This window comes from Triticum dicoccoides, chromosome 4B (assembly GCF_002162155.2).
Source record: "Triticum dicoccoides isolate Atlit2015 ecotype Zavitan chromosome 4B, WEW_v2.0, whole genome shotgun sequence".
NCBI classification, from domain to species: domain Eukaryota; kingdom Viridiplantae; phylum Streptophyta; class Magnoliopsida; order Poales; family Poaceae; genus Triticum; species Triticum dicoccoides.
Genome location: NC_041387.1, coordinates 138,784,244 through 138,804,111, shown reverse-complemented (window position 1 = coordinate 138,804,111; position 19,868 = coordinate 138,784,244). Strand labels below are relative to the sequence as shown.

At 46.6% G+C, this 19,868-nt stretch overlaps 1 protein-coding gene and 1 non-coding gene across 2 annotated transcripts; one reads left to right on the top strand and one right to left on the bottom strand.

The window, feature by feature from the left end:
- Window positions 1-3,832: 3,832 nt before the first annotated feature.
- On the bottom strand, window positions 3,833-3,920 carry TRNAS-UGA. Its single transcript has one exon. It is a non-coding gene; the product is annotated as a tRNA-Ser (tRNA).
- Window positions 3,921-7,520: 3,600 nt separating this feature from the next.
- Window positions 7,521-9,599, top strand: LOC119293475 (F-box/FBD/LRR-repeat protein At1g13570-like). The gene is made up of 3 exons (XM_037571946.1): window positions 7,521-8,630; window positions 8,730-8,873; window positions 9,000-9,599. The coding sequence occupies exons 1-3, from the start codon at window positions 7,596-7,598 to the stop codon at window positions 9,390-9,392; spliced, it is 1,572 nt and encodes a 523-aa protein (XP_037427843.1). The 5' UTR covers window positions 7,521-7,595; the 3' UTR covers window positions 9,393-9,599.
- Window positions 9,600-19,868: the final 10,269 nt, after the last annotated feature.

Below are 19,868 nucleotides of genomic sequence, written 5' to 3'. Positions count from 1 at the left end.
ATATGAATGTACACATGCACATGCTACACCATGAACAAATTCGAGATACTGAGCCAACACAATATTTTACATTGAGTCTAGGATTTGAACCTTGATTCCACCACAAATCTCTACTCCCAAAGCGGGAGTTGGTAGTCTGGTATGGTTTATTTTCGTCCAGTTTTTTTATCTCACCTCCCGCCACCCCCTCCCCTTGGTTTTTCTCCTTCCCATTAAAAAACCAAATCCTATTGAAGGGAGAGATCTTGTTTCGTGCTTGCTGTGGCAGGTACTGATTTAATTCAATCATGTAAATAATAGGTAATTAAGAATTCAGAAATCACACCATATATGTGAGGTCACTTTTCTAAAATATGGACATAATATTTTCTCATGATAACCTTTCAAAACAAAATAGACATTCCTCAATAACAAATCATTAAGCACTATGCCATTTATTATCATCATCATTATCTCTACTATTAATGGACAATCATAAGTTTCCTAATACAACAAAAAATAACATATTTTTTTCTTATGAGCGTGTACATTCGTGCGCCCCTGCGGAGGGATGCCATGCGCGATATCATGGAGGACGCTGTGGTCAGGCCTGACACTGGTGCGATGCTTGAGAATGTAGGGCATGGATCACCGCATTGAGGACGGCTGTGGTGGAAGGTGGGTCATCGGACCGCCACATACAAGCATTCGTGGACGCGGTCATATTATACATATTTTCAGTCATACAGAGAGCCAGACAAGCTACATTCTCACATGAAGTGTGTCCATTCAAATGTCAAGAAACTCGTTAAGAAAATGTGTCCTACAATGCTCAGTAGTTCATCGTTCGTAGTAGTCATTCATGCCAAAATATTTTGGAAATCGAGCGCTGAATCAATTTGGAAATCAAATCATTAACGCAATTAATTAGGTAGACAATTACTTATGCGTGCAATTAATTAGCTCCATTTAAATAAGAATTATTTTTGCACCGAATCAGTTTGAAAATCGAGTCATTAATGCAATTAATTAATAGGTAGACACTTAATTATGCCTAAGAAGTAGGGAATTTTTCGCACGTAGGCATATAATTAATTGATTTGGTTAGCGGTTAATTAGGCATGCAGAGAATTAGGCAGACCATTAATTATTCATGTAATTCATTAATTAAGCAAGAAATCGCGTTGAATCATTTTGAAAGCGCTCGTGGGCAAGGACGATCAATAATCTCTCACCGACTTGGTCGAGCACCGCTTGCCAACATGGACAATGGCCACAATGCGCTCACACATGGGCGACCTAGCATTCAACAAGATGGATGATGACCATGCGCTACAGAATGTGCACACGTTGATGGTTGCCGAAACATTCGCGGATGAGGACAACACGCCACAACATTGCCGAGATGGTTAATGCTATAGTTGAAAGGGAGAGTGTTCCAAGAATAAGAAGGAAAAAGAACTAAAGTGAGCAAGTGGTCCATGGTGTTGAAGAAGGAAAGAGTGTTCAAAAAATAAAGCGAAACAAGAAAAAAAGAGTATTATAGAATATAAGTAGTAATGAGACGAAACTAGCGAGTAAGGAGGAAGAAGAACATGAGGCATGGGTGACAAATGCACTGATGTTAACGTGATGCTGGTTGGCTCCAAGGAAACGGGTTGGTGAAGAGACCATGAGTAGAAGATGTATGGAAGGACGAGGAAGAGAAGAACGACATTTATCCCTTCTAGCAATGAATGGTGTCTGAGCTAGAGGTGGAGCTTACTGGTGACTAGAACTACGTTCAGGCTGTGACTCGCCTTCCATATGAGTGTGCATTTGCAAAGTTGAATGGACCTTAGAGATTAATCTCTATAGTTATTTATTGTTTAGTGAGAATTGTATGTGTTAGTTTAACCCACTCTATTATATTGTAAATTTGAAAAAATTCATCTCTGTTGCAACACACGGCGAAGGTGGGGTGGACGTCATCTAGTTTTAAAGGAGGAGGCTCCAGTGAAAACCCCGGTACGGCGGGAGAACGAGCGAGAAGGGGAGGGTCCGACCAAAAAAGGGAATGGTGTGTTGTGGGGTGGGTTTTTATGTTAGGACCATGTGTCAGACATAACATGAAGGATAGTCCAGACAATCATATTTCTCCTTCATATATAATCTGAATTTGAGGGCGTTAGGACTGTCCAGACACGGTTGAATTTTTGGGAGCCTACTGAGCGCTCGTTTGTCGTCCAAACACGTCTGGATGCATGACGAGAAATAAACTTTGATCTTGGAGATGGCATTAATTATATATATAAGCCCGTAGCAAAGCACGGGTGTTCTGGTAATATAAACATGCGATCTATTAGAGTATTTTAAGCCCGTAGCAAAGCACGGGTGTTCTGATAATATAAACATGCGATCTACCATGAGTTCTCATTACTATTCAACATTTATTAACTGTCTCCCTGTCTACAAAAGAAATAAAATATAATTTAGGCCTTGTTTGCTAGCAGATATTTTAAGTTTTTGAGAATACTATAGTTTTTGGATAACATAGTTTTATTTACAACAAGCTGTTTGGTTGCCCCTAAATACCGTGGTTTTAATACTACAGTGTTGATCAAACTATAGTTTTTCTCTGCATAAAAGAAAACCTAGACTTTTTTAAAAAAACCGAGCAGCCGAAAAGAAGGGAGTGGTGTCGCTATCTTCTTTCCCGTTGTGCTCAACAACTTGGTTCTTGCTATTTGCAAAGGACGAATCCTTTTTTCCCTCCTACTTCTACTCTCTCATTATCCATATGCTAATTACTGCGCCGCCGTCGCTGCAGCTGATCATCATCGTTAGTCTAATCGATCCATATATTCTAGTACTACATGTTTAGGCCTATTATCTACTGCTGTTCGTTCTTGCTGCCGAACTCTACGTGCCTGTGCGTGCGGTGAAGGAGACTGCTGCTGTTCGTTTTTTATAGTTCTTTGCTATCAGACAGGGTCTTAATGTTATTCGCTAGATGGTTTTCTGCTCGGCCAAGTCACCGTGCCGCACAGAAGTCCACAAAGAACAAAAACTTAAAGTATTGACAAACCAAAGTATTTTTATCGCTAGATGGTTTTCTGATAACAAGGTATTGCAAAAACCAAAGTATTGAAAAACTACAGTATTTTTATCCGCGAGTAGAAGATACCACAATTTTAATATGTCAAAGTATTTTGAAGTATTGTGACCTGTTTGGCTACTGCTTTACGCAGCAAGCCAGCAACGATAAGTTAGCTAGCTAGCCGGTTGATAGTCATTACAAACACGTGTGTTCCTAACTAACTGCAATCACTCATCAATGGTCTGGTTGATCATAGATGATTAGTTGGTTATATGGATACTCGTGTGTTGTGGCCGGCACCGATGGACAAACATGGCACGAGCAAGTGCTGCATGAACTCAGCTTTGTGGCCGCCCGCGTGAGTAGCAAGCTCGACCAGCAGCCCAGCAGGACTTGCTCGCTCCGTTCCTCACGGCTAGCGTGATGGGGCTGGAGGGGGAAACGACGGGAGGCAGGGATCAGTGGCCGGGCATGGAGGCGTTTCTTTCGCTAGCTCAGTTTTTAAAAAAGAGGTCCGGAGCTCTTTTTTTAAAACAGAGAAAATACCAAGGTTTTGCAAATACTGCAGTATTAAAAGCATCATTTTTAGTGGCAGCCAAACACCCCGTAGTAAATAAAACTATGATAATATCAAATATTGTAGTATTCTCAAAATACTTAGAAAAAACAGAGCAATCAAACGGGGCCAAAAACGTTCGACAGCAGGGATTGATTTTTCTGCTCGGCCAAGTCACCGTGCCGCACAGAAGTCTACAAAGAAAAAAAAACTTTTACCGTCGACAGCAGGGATCGAACCTGCGCGGGCGTAGGCGTAGCCCAACAGATTTCAAGTCTGTCTCCTTAACCACTCGGACATATCGACCTCTGACGAAGAATGTTGAACTTAAGTTTATCTACATCATAGACTTCAGACTTCCGGGTATACGACACTGGCAGCAACATCGGGCATGCATTCGTCACTTCATTGGCCCAACTCATCATTGCTGTCATTCACGACCATGTCACGGAAATCTCCTTATACCTTATGACATATGATCCACCTGGGCAACTAGCTATACATGGAAGGTGGTAAAAGATTGACACCGTCAAGGATGTGTTTGGTTCGGCTGTAGATTTTGGAAAGGCTACCGTGAACTATTTTTCTGTTCAGCTATATAGTGAACTATGAATTGTGGAAAAGCAGCTATGAGCCAAGGAGGTTGTAAAATAATGAAACGTAGCTCAGTTGAACCAATGAGATTTACAATCCAACATATATGCCTCCCCTAAAAAGAATGTATATGCCTGTAATAAACTAACTAAATTGTGCACCGTGATATGTGGCCGATGAACATATCCTCAGCACGCCAAAGACATGTTGGCATCCATGCAACTATGTCGAGCCTTGGTTTGCTACTACGTGGCTTCAAGTGTGTGAGCCGGCCTTGCATGAAATCGCCGTCGTGGAGGGTCTTTTGAAAATTGAAATAATGCAACAGTAATTCAAATATAAATATAACAATTGAAACATAAAATTTTGAAATGAAATATTCATATTTAAATTCAACTTATCCGGACATATGTTCTAGTTATCTCCTTGAAACGCCTGCCGATGCTCAATCATATTATTTTGAATCTTCTCATGAGTTCCTTGGTGACAAATCTGCTAAGACATTTGGAGAAAAAACTCAAAACATCACCGGATTCTATTCTGGAAGTTGGATAGGATTGGCCATTACTTGAAATTCTAGACCTTGGAGAACTCCCTCACCATCATTCTCCACAATCATGTTGTGCATGATCACACAAATTGTCATCACTTCCCACAACTTCTCTACACCCCATGGTTTAGCAAGTCCGCAAACAACTGCAGCACCGGGTTGGGGCATTCCAAATGTGCTCTCCAAATCCTTTCTATCTCCTAGTTTTGGACAAAGTGACATTTTTGTTACCTCTTGGCTCAAAGATGATCTTGTCGAAGGTTACCCACGGAGGATAGGCACCATCATAAAGATAGTACCTCATATTGTAATCATGATCATCGGCGGTAGTTGCACACAGGAGCTTCACCCGCACACAACTTTGCAGACATGAAGACTGTTGCAACACGTTAATGTCATTGTGGGATCCAGACATGCCAAAGACAGAGTGTCGAATTCAGAGATCTTGTGATGCAACTGCTTCAAAAATGATGATGTTTTTTTTGCAATGGCCCTAGTATTGCCCCCATTGAGAACATGGTTAGTTCTTCCATTTCTAGTGAATACAATCCAGAGATCCGAGCATACCTGAAAACCCTCTTGATTCTCCCATACCATGAGCCTTGTTGTGCATGTGTCAGTTGGTTCTCTCAAGTTCTCCGGTCCAAACACCTTGACCATAACAGTAGCAAATCTGACCATGGCCTCAAGGCATGTGCTTTCACACATCCGAAGGTACTCATCCCATAAATCCGAGGTTGTGCCATAGTCAAGCATCCTCATAGCAGTCGTGAACTTTAGGTAACCAAGAACCCAATGTTTCCAACAACATTGCGTTTCAGCTTGAAGTAACTAACACCTTGGTAGGTGCGTTCAAACACATGGCGCCGCATCTGAAAACGACGGCGACAATGGGGTTTGAATAGTGCATCGAGGTCAATGTATCCGTCGTACAACATCATATGACCCCATGCTTGCTGCCGATTCAACACTCAATGTCCCTTTGTTGAACCCTTGAAGTTGAGAACCTGCTCCGATGCACGCTGTGTGTCTTCAACAACCGCTCCCATCATCATCTTCATCTTCATCCGACGAAGACGAATCCATGAACTCAGTCTTCCTTGTTCGACTCCATTGCGTTGTGTTTGCTTCAAGATAAACACCGAGAACATAAAAAAGTTGGCCATGGAATTTGGTCAAACACTAGTCAGACGTGGTGTCCTCCATGGATGATGTTAACAGGGCGGAGGTTATATGGGTGGCGGCCAAACTGAGGGTGGAACGGTGGAGTGGGCAAAGCGGGGCGGGGCATCTGGGTGGAGCCGTGGAGGGACGAAGGTCCGGCAAGGCCTGGACAGACCCGGGATGGTATAACTGTGTTTTCAAAGTCCGTGAGGGTGGATACGAAGCACATGGGTACGGACGGAGTATGGAAAATAAGTGCCCCGGCTCAATTTTGGGTGGGTCCAAGTTGTCAGAGTCTTATGCCATCTCTTACATGCAGGCCATACCTGTAACAATTGGGATCAATTTTGGCCCAAATGGCCACTAGTGATTTTTTTGCAAGAAAAATTAGACCCAAAGTGGTACTCCCTCCGTTCGGAATTACTTGTCGCGAAAATGGATGTATCTAGACGTATTTTAATTCTAGATACATCCATTTCCGAGACAAGTAATTCTGAACGGAAGGAGCAGTAATTTGTCAAACAAAATAAAGTAGTAGTACGTGTTTGAAACCCTAATCTAAATTGTGGTAGTTTTCACTTTGCTAATTACTCTAAGAAAAAATATAGCAAATTTTTTGCTGGCTATACTAGATCGTGCAAACATGTGTTGTGAATTGCGGCTTTCATATGGTATGTACCCTCTATGACTTTCTTTCCTTCCGCCTCCAACCCCACACCCTGACATCGCAGGCCTCGGTGACGCTGATGATGAGCTGTTGGCGAAGATGCTGAGGGGTACCCATGACGACGAGGCATCGGGCTCGAGCACGACGCTAGTTATCTACAATGTCTCCTCCGATGATGATTAGTTTACACTTAGCTCTTTCTGGTTCTAATTAGCTATAATTGAGTTGTAACTAGTTTAATATCAGTACAATGATGTTAAATTATGGTCGGTTATGTGCAATTAAGCACGGTGGTCTTTGAGTTTCGAGTGACTTGTCTGTGCACGTTTTTGGTTTTGCAGAGTTAAATTTGGGGGGAAGCTCAGCTCCACACTACTCCCTCCGTTTCAAAATATAGTGCTTCCTCTATTCCCGCGCTTCAACTTTGACTATAAATTTAACCAACAAGATTGACTGCGGCGGAAGCAAAAGTTATATTAGCGAATTCGTAGTCAAAAGAAGCTTTTAATTATATAATTTTTTTCTCCCACCGCAGTCGGTCTCGTTGATTAAATTTATGGTCAAAGTTGGACTTCGGGAAGCGTGGACGCACTATATTTTGAATGGAGGGAGTATTTTAATTCCTTGATTTTTTAGGAGAGATTTTATAGAGTTATAGAATAAGGGAAGGGTTAGAAACTTTCATAGTGGGTGTACTGGAAAGTCTGGAAGTGAAAAAATGCGTGCTGTGGCATGATTGCGGTTTGCATATCCTCCATGAATTGGAATAACGGATTTGAAAATTCGAGCGGGAAGAGGGGAACCCACCTCGAGTAGTGGTTCAAACTTGAAACCCGCCTCCCACATTCCACACAGGCAGCCCGCCACCGCTAGCTACAGAACAAAAGAAGCACGCGCCCCCACACAAAAGCCAAGGCTTTCGTTCATTCCTTCCTCCGCCTCCACCCCTCGCTCTCCCTGCCGCGCTCAACTCATCAAAAACCACACCTCGTCGGCGGCGGTGGCCATGGCCGCCTTCTTGCCGCCCGTCCCCATGGACCGCGCGTCGGAGAGCATGTGGCGGGGCCGGGGCAAGGACCCGCGCGACCTCGAGGCGCTCATCGGCCGCATCCTCTCCTACATCCACCTGGTCCTCCCGGGCCCGCCCGCCTCCCGCCATGCCCCCGGCCTCTACGCCCTCCTCCCCCACGACCACCTTGACCGCCTCAGCCTCCTCCCCGACGCGCTCCTGCGCAACGTCCTCACCCGCCTCTCCGTCACGGACGCCGCGCGCACCACCGCGCTCTCCCGCCGCTGGCGCGGCCTCTGGCGCTCCGCCCCGCTCGTCCTCGTCGACGCCCACCTCCTCCCGTCCTCGCCCTCGCCCGAGGTGCAGGTGCAGGTGCCGCGGGACGCCGCGCGCTGCGTCACCTCCGCCGTCTCCCGCATCCTCGCCGCGCATCCGGGCCCCTTCCGCTGCGTCCACCTCACCACCAGCCACATGGAGGAGTTCCGGGGCCTGCTCGCGCGCTGGCTGCAGCTCCTCGCCGTCAAGGGCATCCAGGAGCTCGTCCTCGCCAACCGCCCGTGGCCGTTTGACCTCGACCTCCCCGCCGCCTTCTTCGGCATGGCCACGCTCACCCGCCTCTACCTCGCCTTCTGGAAGTTCCCGGACACTGCCGGCCTCCCCCGCGCCTCCTCCTTCCCCAACCTCCGCGAGCTCGGCCTCTGTACAGTCGCCATGGAGAGCCGGCACATGAACTTCATCATCTCCAGGAGCCCCGTGCTGGAGATCCTGTGCATCCAAGCCAACTTGCTCATGGACCGTCTCACCCTCGTCAGCCGCAGCATCCGGTGCGTGCAGTTAATCGGGGCCTCCGATCTGGAAATCGTCGTGGACGAAGCCCCCAAGCTCGAGCGCCTCATCATCTGGGAGTCATTCACCCGCAAAGGCCCAGGCTCGCACAAGAGGATCAAGATCGGTCATGCACCAGCGCTAAGCATACTTGGCTACTTGGAGCCGGAATTGCACACGCTCCAGATCGGCAACACCACCATCAAGGTTCATCCCGCGCTCTCAGAATTACTTTTTGCTTGTTTAACTCACAAATCATCGATACCAATGTGTCAACTTGTCTCAAGACAATTGTGTGCATTGCAGACTGGGACAAAAGCGAGCCCAAGCACCATGGTACCAACCGTGAAGATCCTCGGCTTAAAAGTGCGTTTTGGTGTCCGCAATGAAGCCAAAATTCTGCCTTGCTTTTTCAGGTGCTTTCCAAATGTTGAGAGGCTGCACATCGAGGTGAAACCCCCACTCAATTTGTCAACAATTTTGCATCTTCCCGCACTCATACATGTATATTGCCGCTGCCAAGTGATGAGATGATCGAGCTCTAACTGAAGTTTGGGCCGATTTAATTATCTACAGTCCAAGAAAACTGCCGAGACCACCGGCAAGCTCAACCTCAAGTTCTGGGAGGAGTCCGGTGCCATCGAATGCATCCGTTCACACGTTGACTTGATGATCTTTCAGAACTTCCTAGGAGATCGGTGCGAGCTTTCCTTCCTCAAGTTTTTCCTTGAGAACGCTCGGATGCTGACGAAGCTGGCGATTGTGTGTGTCAATGGAAGCTTCAGCTCGCTGGCTGAGGTAAATGCCAAAGTGAAGCCTCTGTTCGACACAAAATGGGCCAGTAACTGCTGTCAACTGCTGCTCTTCGAGAGTGCATTTGCTGAAGGTCAAGGCCTTCAGATGCAGAACTTCGAAAGAGGATCTGACTTCTCTGTGAGGGACCCTTTCGCCGTCATCGTCAGAGCTTAGTTTTGCTGGAAAAATTAGGGCACTTTTTGGATCGTTGGCTCATGTTCTATGGAGACTCAGCAGGATTCTTGGTTCTATTAGCATGTTTACCCTCAAATGTTTAAGTTAGTAGTTCCGGCGTTTATGCAAAAGACAAGTGTTTTATGTAGCTTATATATCTTAGCTTTGGCCTACTGCTGAATGTGCTACATCACACAGTTTCTGCTAGATGTGTGTCACAATTTCTGCTGAATGTGCTACATTTGAGCCAATTTATGATTTGCCAATTGTGTCAAATTTTTACTTGAGCATGCTCCTACTTCTAGGGAATGTGCGTTTCTCTCTAAAGCAGATTTTATACCTTCAGCATTGTGCCTTTGTGTGTTCTGATTGAATTCCCTAGATCTGCCAAGTCAATTATAATCAGAGCTCCAGCTCTTTATGAATTTCCTGGTTTCTTCTAATTGAAATGTGAATCCTGATGTGCAGTCGTGAAAGCTAATCTGATCACTTGACCGGTTTATCATATGTAACATGATCAGTAGTGGCTTAAAGCCCCAGCCTAGGCTAGCAAGTGCTCTATTTGAACATGCATAGACTAGCAAGTGCTCTATTTGAAGTCTGGGAGTTGCATGTTCATCTGGATATGTCATGACAAGGAAAATGTCGATAGTGCACATCTTATGTTACGCCATTACCTTGATTCATATCGCTTTATCGAAGGGCCTGAGGCCGATCTTTATTAGAAGGAGAGAAAAGTTCAGTACAACAGGAACAGTCTAGGAAGATTAGACTGAACCCAAGACCCCATACAGGACCTAGCCACAGCAACGCTGGGATCTCCAAACCCTCCAGAGCATCAGGATGAGTACCATAACGAAATTTATACGGAGTACCACAGGAGCTGACTGGGGACTTCAGGGAGGAGCTGCTGAGTGAAGGAACTCCAACGCTGGAAACAAATACAGGCAAAGCCCGACGGCTGTAGCTAAGCCGGGAGATCAGCAATGCATCCCGCGGCTCTCCACATGGCTACGTTTTCCTTGATCCGGTCCAGAACCCAGTCAGGTGGGTTGGAAGCATGATCAAATATCCTGGCGTTTCGCTCTTTCCACACCCTCCAGTGCAGCATGATGATTACCGTGTCAAAATTCCTCCTGACTGCCTTCGGAATAGCCGCCCTAGCCCGAAGCCACCAGTCTTCCGTGGAAGTGAAAGAAACACTGGGGGTAATGAAATCTGCATTCGTCCATGTTTTAAAGAGCAACCAAACCTGTTGGGTATATGGGCAGTGGACAAAAAGGTGAGTGCAGTCCTCTGGCGCAGACAGGCAGAGCGAACACACTCGATTGGACGGCCAGCTTCGTCGCTCCAGGTTGTCCGCCGTGAGACATCTTTTATGCACCACCAGCCACATGAAGAATTTACAACGCGGTGGAGCCTTGGATTTCCAAATCGGCTTTGAGCATGCAAAGCGAATTTTGCCTAGAAAGAACAGGCTGTATGCACTCTGGACAGAGAATTGCTTGTCTGACGTCAACATCCAGCGTGGAGTGTCCCTGGCATCCATATTGAGGGAAGTGTTCTCCACCAACTCCCATACCATGAGGAACTGCACAATGGCAGGTAGCGAGAGCCCGCCGGCTACGTCTTTGGTCCAGGCCTGATTGTGGGTAGCCTCTTTGACAGTTAGCTCGCGGTTCTTGACGAAGGAGAAGAGTTGGGGCGCCATCTGGGCCACTGACTTGCCATCCTCCAGCCACCGGTCAGTCCAAAATTTGGCAATCTCACCGGATCCCAGACTGACTTGGCAGGCCGCGTTGAAAAGGGCCTGGACCTCCCTCTCCATCACGTTGGGTAGAGCATGCCATGGCCTCTCATCCGCGTCCCAGCCCAGCCAAGGCCATTTACATCGAAGTGCTAGACCAAACCATTTAAGATTTAAAACTCCAAGTCCACCAAGCTCCCGGGGCATGCACACCCTCGACCATGGGAGCAGACAGTGGCCCCCATTGATCTCTTCCTCGCCCTTCCAAATGAAGCTACGACAATGACGGTTGATGATTTTGATCGCCCAGGCTGGCAAAGGCAGTGCCGCCAAAAGGTGGACCGGCAGTGCCATGAGGACTGAGCGAGCGAGAGTGAGGCGCCCAACTGTAGCCATCATCTTCGGCTTCCATCCTTTCATTTTGTTGGAGAATTTATCAACCAGCGGCATTAAATCATGTCTCTTTAGCCGGTATATAGACAGAGGGATGCCCAAGTACAGCACGGGAAAATGTTGGTAACTGCACTGAAAATGTTCTACAACTCTCTGAACCACCTCCTCGTCGCATCTGATGCAAGTTACCGTGCTTTTGATCATGTTGATCCTGAGTCCCGACACCTCGCCGAACAGCTTCAGAATGGCCGCAATGATCTGAAGGTCGTTTTCCATCGGCGAGAAGAACAATACCGCATCGTCCGCGAACATCGATGCCCTGGGTACCCTCATGCCAATACCGAAATCAGCTAGCAAGCTATTTTGCACCGCCCATTCCAGCATGCCATGGACGGCGTCCATAGCCAGAATGAAGAGCGCTGGTGATATGGGGTCACCCTGTCTGACTCCTTGGCCAAGGGCAAAAGAAAAGCTCAGTTCTCCGTTGATGAGTACTGATGACGAGGTAGTGGAGAGCAGCCCACATATCCAAGAGCACCACTTCCTACCGAATCCTCTGGTGACAAGGATTTCCAGGAGGAACTCCCAAGAAAGGGTGTCAAAGGCTTTGGAGGTGTCAATCTTCATAAGAACCGAGGGCTTCCGTTTGCGATGCAGCAGGCGAGCAAGGTTCCTTACAAACATGAAGTTTTCATGGATGTTGCGCCGGGAAATGAAAGCACTTTAGGCCTGCGAGATGAGTGTGGGCAGGAGCGGAGCCAGACGGCAAGCAAGCACTTTAGCGAAAATCTTGGCCGCACCATGGATAAGGTTGATAGGTCTGAAGTCGCCGATCTCCAGAGAGTTTGATTTCTTGGGCAGGAGAGTGAGGATTGAAGTGTTGAGGCCTCCAAAAGAATAAAAATGACCCTCATGCAGAGCCTTCATCACAGCCATTAGGTCCGAAGCAATGATATCCCAGCACTTTTTATAAAACTGTCCGGAGAAGCCATCCGGACCTGGTGCCCTGTCGGAGGGCATGTCCATAATCACCTTTTTGACCTCATCCACGGTGAAATCCGATTCGAGACCATGCGCCAACTCTGGCGACAGCTTGCGCAGATTCAGAGACTCCCACCGCAAGGAACTCCTATTATTGGCCGACTCCGGGGTGCCCATTAGCTTGCTGAAGAATTCTCCCGCCAAGTTTAGTTTGTCTTCCATAGCTGTGGCAATTCGGTCGCCCTGTTTGAGGTAGGGTATTAAATGCTTACGACGGCGCCCGTTTGCTTTCATGTGGAAGTATTTGGTGTCTGCATCACCTTCCTTGAGATCTCGCACCTTCGCTCGTTGACGTACACGAACACGTTCAAGCGAGGCAAAGGCCAGGCACTTGCCCTTCAAGAAGGCGCGGAGATTTCTTTCCTCCGTAGATAGATGCCTCCTCTCCTGCGCACAATCTAAACGCCAGATCACTTCATTGGCCATTTGGAACTGCATACTGAGCTCGCTCCATCTTCTCTGGCCCCAACTTCTCAAAGCTTTGGTTGTGTGATGCAACTTGACATTGAAGATTTTCAGGGGATCGTTGCCCTCAACATCTTCCATCCAAGCCACCTTGACAGTGTCCGTGAATCCTGGTAGCTTGCACTAGAAATTCTCAAAGCGGAAGCGGTAGGCGCGAGGTCTAGCGGAAGAGCAAGTGAGAAGCAGAGGACAGTGGTCAGATATGCTGGAGCTAAGAGACAACAGATCGCTGATGGGATACAAGTCCTCCCAGTCGTTGTTGAATAACACTCTGTCCAGTCTAGCAAGGATCGCTTGCTCCTGATTATTACACCAAGTGTAGCGCCTCCCAATCATGGGCATGTCATGAAGACCCAATCTGTTGATGGTATGCCGGAATTTATTCATAAGCCTTCTGTTAACTCTCCTGGAGCTGCGCTCATCTTCGTTGCATACAATGTTAAAGTCGCCATTTAGGATCCATGGCAAACACACCTGCTCCCCGAACTGCACAATAGCCTCAAGGAATCTGACCTTGTGTTCCTCCTCCTGTGGTCCATAAACAGAGGAAACCATCCACTCCTTGCCATCGGCCAAGGACAGAATTTGTGCAGAGATCATGAATTCATCTGAATGTGCAGAGATCATGAATTCATATCGCTTTATTTCTTGACATGTCTGAATGTGCCGAATTCATTTGTGTTGCTGTTTGGATGCTGTAGAGAGACACACAAAAATGCTCGATTCAGGGCTTCAGACCCTAATTGCAAGAGAAACGGAGGTTTGAGCCTACCCATGCTATTGCTTCAACATGACTTTTGTAGGTGATGTCTTTTGTTTCTTTTTTGATAAATTGGTTGTGTATAATCTTGATGTCCATGGCTGTGTGCATCATGATGATGCAGAGGCCGGGGGTTTTATTCCTTTTCGGGAAAGTAATAATCTTGATGTCCGGACTAGCTTTTGATGTTGTTTTGTTGGTCGGTATCAGCTTGAAATAAGATAATGCCTTTTTATTGAAAAAACACTTGGTTTTCTTAATGCACATACCAGTTTTCTTTAGCATGATATCAGGTGGTTGTTTTTTAGGCAATCTCGCAAAACTTTATTAACTCATCATAACGTTTATACAGACGAAATAGAGATTGCCGGGCTGGCCTAACCAAACATGGCAGCCAGCCCCTAAAGTAAGAGCATGCTTCGCTAAATTGTGTGCCTCAACATTCGAGGACCCATACTCATGAACAAAATTGCAAACAACAAAAGAACTAGAATGATGAATAATTTCTTGAATAATAGCCCCATAGTTTGCGACACTCCCTTCTTTGATCTCGGTCACTACTACCTTGCCGTTCGAGGCCACCTGTATCCTCTGTAGATAGAGGTCCAGCATGTTTGGTTGATGTCCACAACATTGTATGTCTGGCCTGGACCTTGCCTGAGATATGCCTGGCAGTTGTTTGGTTCATATCCTGAGTGCCTGGCCCAGGCGTTCCTAGCAAGGCAGTTAGCCTGGCATGGTAATAAAAAAATAGAAGAAATGGGAACTTTAGCCCAGGCACTAGTATTACCCTAGCCCAGGCGTACTAGTTTTTGCGCCTGGCGTGGTGTAACATCAGCCTGGCAGCCATGGGTACTATTTAAAACAATAAAAAAACAATTCAGTAATGACACTACCAGGCTAGGAAAGGAACCAAACAGATGTACCAGGCTGGCCTAGCCAGGCCAAAAATTTCCACCATCTCAGGCTGAATCCAGGCGCCTCTCCTTTCTAGGCATAGTGTACAGGGTCCAAACCAAACAGCCCCTTACTGCCATCACCTTCAAAGTTGGTGGGTCACAGATCCTTGGCAACACTATAATAGAGGCATCTAAGAATGTTTGATGATGATCTCTACATACGACTCCAACGACCCCAAAAGGCCCACTTTTTGTCAAAGCAACATCAACATTGATTTTTTTGAAATACTCTCGGGAGGGGCAAGCCACGTCGATGGTCTTGATGTTTATCCTCCTGTAGCAGCCATAGTTGGCTTGTCCTCATATTGCATGCCCGAAATAAAAGAGTTAATGAACATGTGTGTAGACATGGGACTCTTAAAAAATTGCTCATATATGGCCCTCCTTCTGTCTCCCCAAATCGCCCGTAGTGTCACCACGAGACGAGTAAAGTCCACATGCAGTAATGAATCGTGTAAGGAGAAAATTCAGTTTCTCGTACCCGGATCCTGGCCGAGGAACATTCGTTCACCCAGCTCCTCTGAAGATAATGACCACACACACTCTGTGCCATGGAATACTCGAGCAAAGTGTGTCGCGACATCATGCATATCACATATGGGGCACACCGGTGCTGTAGCCATGTTGCGATGATGTAGTAGCTCATCTGTTGAAATTGAATGTTGCGCAACTCTCCAGACAACCACTCTCAGTTTAGGTGGCACATTGATTTTCCAAAGCTTTGTCCAACTCTTGCCTTCTGACTGGATGCTAGAAGTCCTGACGTGGTGCTCCAACAAATCCTCCCTGCTGAATTTTGTCGATAGGATCATCCTATACGTCAGACAAATTTCCCCGGTTCTCCTTGCTACATACCTAGAAATCTTGATCTCCTCGTGCATAAGGGTTTTTTCATAAACTCGCCGTCATCAATAGGGATTAACACATTGCTCACCAGGTACTCCCACCATGAGGATGAAGGGCCAGTTCTTTTGGTGGCTTTTTTAGGCTTCTAGAATAAGCTGCCCTTACCTAGCTTATTCTAGAAGCCCAACCAAAAATATTTTTTTAAAAGCCTACTAGTCAAGTCTTAATTAGCAGGTTTCTAAAAAATAAATTGGGTTGAGCTTGTAGAATAAGCTGGGCAAGGGGCGGCTTATTCCAGCTTATTCTAGAAGCCAACAAAAGAGTCGGCCCGAAGTGGTGTCGATCAACTCTGTCACAAGTTAGGGTGGATCGGGAACTAAAGATGTAATGGTGAAAGTGAATGTGCCACTTAATTGTATTTTCGTGTGATGACAGTATGGTTAGTGGAACTAATATCGATTGCTAAAGTTTATCTCAGGATATTGGTACCATGAAGATAATGTTAGAGATGTGTGCCCTCCCCCAAACTTTAAAAAGATCAAAGGCATGGTTTTCCTAACGACTCGAAGGTTTTCATTTGGTTCGATTTGAGTCGTAGGGAAAACCGCACTATTAGGAGGGTCATCTTGGATGACTTTCGTGTGAGAACACTTCAAACATATACACCAGCCCTCCCACACCTACCACTATATTGCCCTGAATATTGTGCTTGATCGATGGTATTCAAAGAGCTACAATAAAATGTCACTGTTGGGGAACGTTGCAGAAAATAAAAAAATTCTACGCTTCACCAAGATCAATCTATGAAGTCGTCTAGCAACGAGAGAGAGGAGTGCATCTACATACCCTTGTAGATCGCGAGCGGAAGCGTTCAATAGAACGGGGTTGAAGGAGTCGTACTCGTCGTGATCCAAATCACCGAAGATCCTAGTGCTGAACGGACAGCACCTCCGCGTTCAACACACGTACGGTTGGGGAAGACGTCTCCTCCTTCTTGAAACAGCAAGGGGGAAGGAGAGGTTGATGGAGATCCAGCAGCACAACGGCGTGGTGGTGGAAGCAGCGGCGATCTCGGCAGGGCTTCGCCAAGCTCAGCGAGAGGGAGAGGTGGTACGGGGGGAGAGGGAGGCGCCAGGGACTAGGGTGCGGCTGCCCTCCCTCCCCCCTCTTTATATAGGGGGCCTAGGGGGTGCGCCGACCCATAGAGATCCCATCTCCAAGGGGGGGCGGCGGCCTCGGGGGGGACTTGCCCCCCAAGTCAAGTGGGGCGCCCCCCCCCTAGGGTTTCCAACCCTAGGTGCATGGGAGGCCCAAGGGGGGCGCACCAGCCCACCAGGGGCTGGTTCCCTTCCCTCTTCAGCCCACGTGGCCCTCCGGGATAGGTGGCCCCACCCGGTGGACCCCCGGGATCCTTTCGGTGGTCCCCGTACAATACCGGTGACCCTCGAAACTTTCCCGGTGGCTAAAACTGGACTTCCTATATACAATTCTTCACCTCCGGAACTCCTCGTGACGTCCGGGATCTCATCCGGGACTCCGAACAACTTTCGGGTTGCCGCATACTAATATCTCTACAACCCTAGCGTCACCGAACCTTAAGTATGTAGACCCTACGGGTTCGAGAATCACGTAGACATGACCGAGACAGCTCTCCGGCCAATAACCAACAGCGGGATCTGGATACCCATGTTGGCTCCCACATGTTCCATGATGATCTCATCAGATGAACCACGATGTCGAGGATTCAAGTAATCCCGTATACAATTCCCTTTGTCAATCGGTACGTTACTTGCCCGAGATTCGATCGTCGGTATCCCAATACCTCGTTCAATCTCGTTACCGGCAAGTCACTTTACTCGTACCGTAATGCATGATCCCGTGACCAAACACTTGGTCACATTGATCTCATTATGATGATGCATTACCGAGTGGGCCCAGAGATACCTCTTCGTCATACGGAGTGACAAATCCCAGTCTCGATCCGTGTCAACCCAACAGATACTTTTGGGGATACCCGTAGTATACCTTTATAGTCACCCAGTTATGTTGTGACGTTTGGTACACCCAAAGCACTCCTACGGTATCCGGGAGTTACACGATCTCATGGTCTAAGGAAATGATACTTGACATTGGAAAAGCTCTAGCAAACGAACTACACGATCTTGTGCTATGCTTAGGATTGGGTCTTGTCCATCACATCATTCTCCTAATGATGTGATCCCGTTATCAACGACATCCAATGTCCATAGTTAGGAAACCATGACTATCAGTTGATCAACGAGCTAGTCAACTAGAGGCTCACTAGGGACATGTTGTGGTCTATCTATTCACACATGTAATACGGTTTCCGGATAACACAATTATAGCATGAATAATAGACAATTATCATGAACAAGGAAATATAATAATAATCATTTTATTATTGCCTCTAGGGCATATTTCCAACAGTCTCCCACTTGCACTAGAGTCAATAATCTAGTTACATTGTGATGAATCGAACACCCATAGAGTTCTGGTGTTGATCATGTTTTGCTCGCGGAAGATGTTTAGTTAACGGATCTGCGACATTCACATCCGTATGTACTTTGCAAATATCTATGTCTCCATCTTGAACATTTTCACGAATGGAGTTGAAGCGACGCTTGATGTGCCTGGTCTTCTTGTGAAACCTGGGCTCCTTGGCAAGGGCAATAGCTCCAGTGTTGTCACAGAAGAGAGTGATCGACCCCGACGCATTGGGTATGACTCCTAGGTCGGTGATGAACTCCTTCATCCAGATTGCTTCATGCGCTGCCTCCGAGGCTGCCATGTACTCCGCTTCACATGTAGATCCCGCCATGACGCTCTGCTTGCAACTGCACCAGCTTACTGCCCCACCATTCAAAATATACACATATCCGGTTTGTGACTTAGAGTCATCCAGATCTGTGTCGAAGCTAGTGTCAACGTAACCCTTTACGACGAGCTCTTCGTCACCTGCATAAACGAGAAACATGTCCTTTGTCCTTTTCAGGTACTTCAAGATATTCTTGACCACTGTCCAGTGTTCCATGTCGGGATTACTTTGGTACCTTCCTACCAAACTTACGGCAAGGTTTACATCAGGTCTGGTACATAGCATGGCATACATAATAGACCCTATAGCCGAGGCATGGGAGATGACACTCATCTTTTCTCTATCTTCTGCCGTGGTCGGGCATTGAGCCGAGCTCAATTTCACACCTTGCAACACAGGAAAGAACCCCTTCTTGGACTGATCCATATTGAACTTCTTTAATATCTTATCAAGGTATGTGCTTTGTGAAGACCTATGAGGCATCTCGATCTATCCCTATAGATCTTGATGCCTAATATGTAAGCAGCTTCTCCAAGGTCCTTCATTGAAAAACACTTATTCAAGTAGGCCTTAATGTTGTCCAATAGTTCTATATCATTTCCCATCAAAAGTATGTCATCTACATATAATATGAGAAATGCTACAGAGCTCCCACTCACTTTCTTGTAAACGCAGGCTTCTCCATAAGTCTGCATAAACCCAAACGCTTTGATCATCTCATCAAAGCGAATGTTCCAACTCCGAGATGCTTGCACCAGCCCATAAATGGATCGCTGGAGTTTGCATACCTTGTTAGCATTCTCAGGATCGACAAAACCTTCCGGCTGCATCATATATAGTTCTTCCTTAAGATAGTCGTTAAGGAATGCCGTTTTGACGTCCATCTGCCATATCTCATAATCATAGTATGCGGCAATTGCTAACATGATTTGGACGGACTTCAGCTTTGCTACGGGAGAGAAAGTCTCATCGTAGTCAACCCCTTGAACTTGTTGATAACCCTTAGCAACAAGCCGAGCTTTATAGATGGTAACATTACCATCCGTGTCCGTCTTCTTCTTAAAGATCCATTTGTTTTCTATCGCTTGCCGGTCATCGGGCAAGTCTGTCAAAGTCCATACTTTGTTTTCATACATGGTTCCTATATCGGATTGCATGGCTTCAAGCCATTTGTTGGAATCTGGGCCCGCCATCGCTTCTTCATAGTTCGAAGGTTCACCGTTGTCTAACAACATGATTTCCAGGACAGGGTTGCCATACCACTCTGGTGTGGAACGTGTCCTTGTGGACCTACGAAGTTCAGTAGCAACTTGATCCGAATTACCTTGACCATCATCATTAATTTCCTCTCCAGTCGGTGTAGGCACCACAGGAACATCTTCCTGAGCTGCGCTACTTACCGGTTCAAGAGGTAGTACTTCATCAAGTT

Excerpts from the sequence above, each read along its gene's own strand:
- LOC119293475 (XM_037571946.1), top strand. The coding sequence starts at position 7,596 with ATGGCCGCCTTCTTGCCGCCCGTCCCCATGGACCGCGCGTCGGAGAGC. Across the intron at positions 8,631-8,729 it reads TCGGCAACACCACCATCAAG|ACTGGGACAAAAGCGAGCCC; the intron begins GTTCATCCCGCG and ends TGTGCATTGCAG. Across the intron at positions 8,874-8,999 it reads TTGAGAGGCTGCACATCGAG|TCCAAGAAAACTGCCGAGAC; the intron begins GTGAAACCCCCA and ends AATTATCTACAG.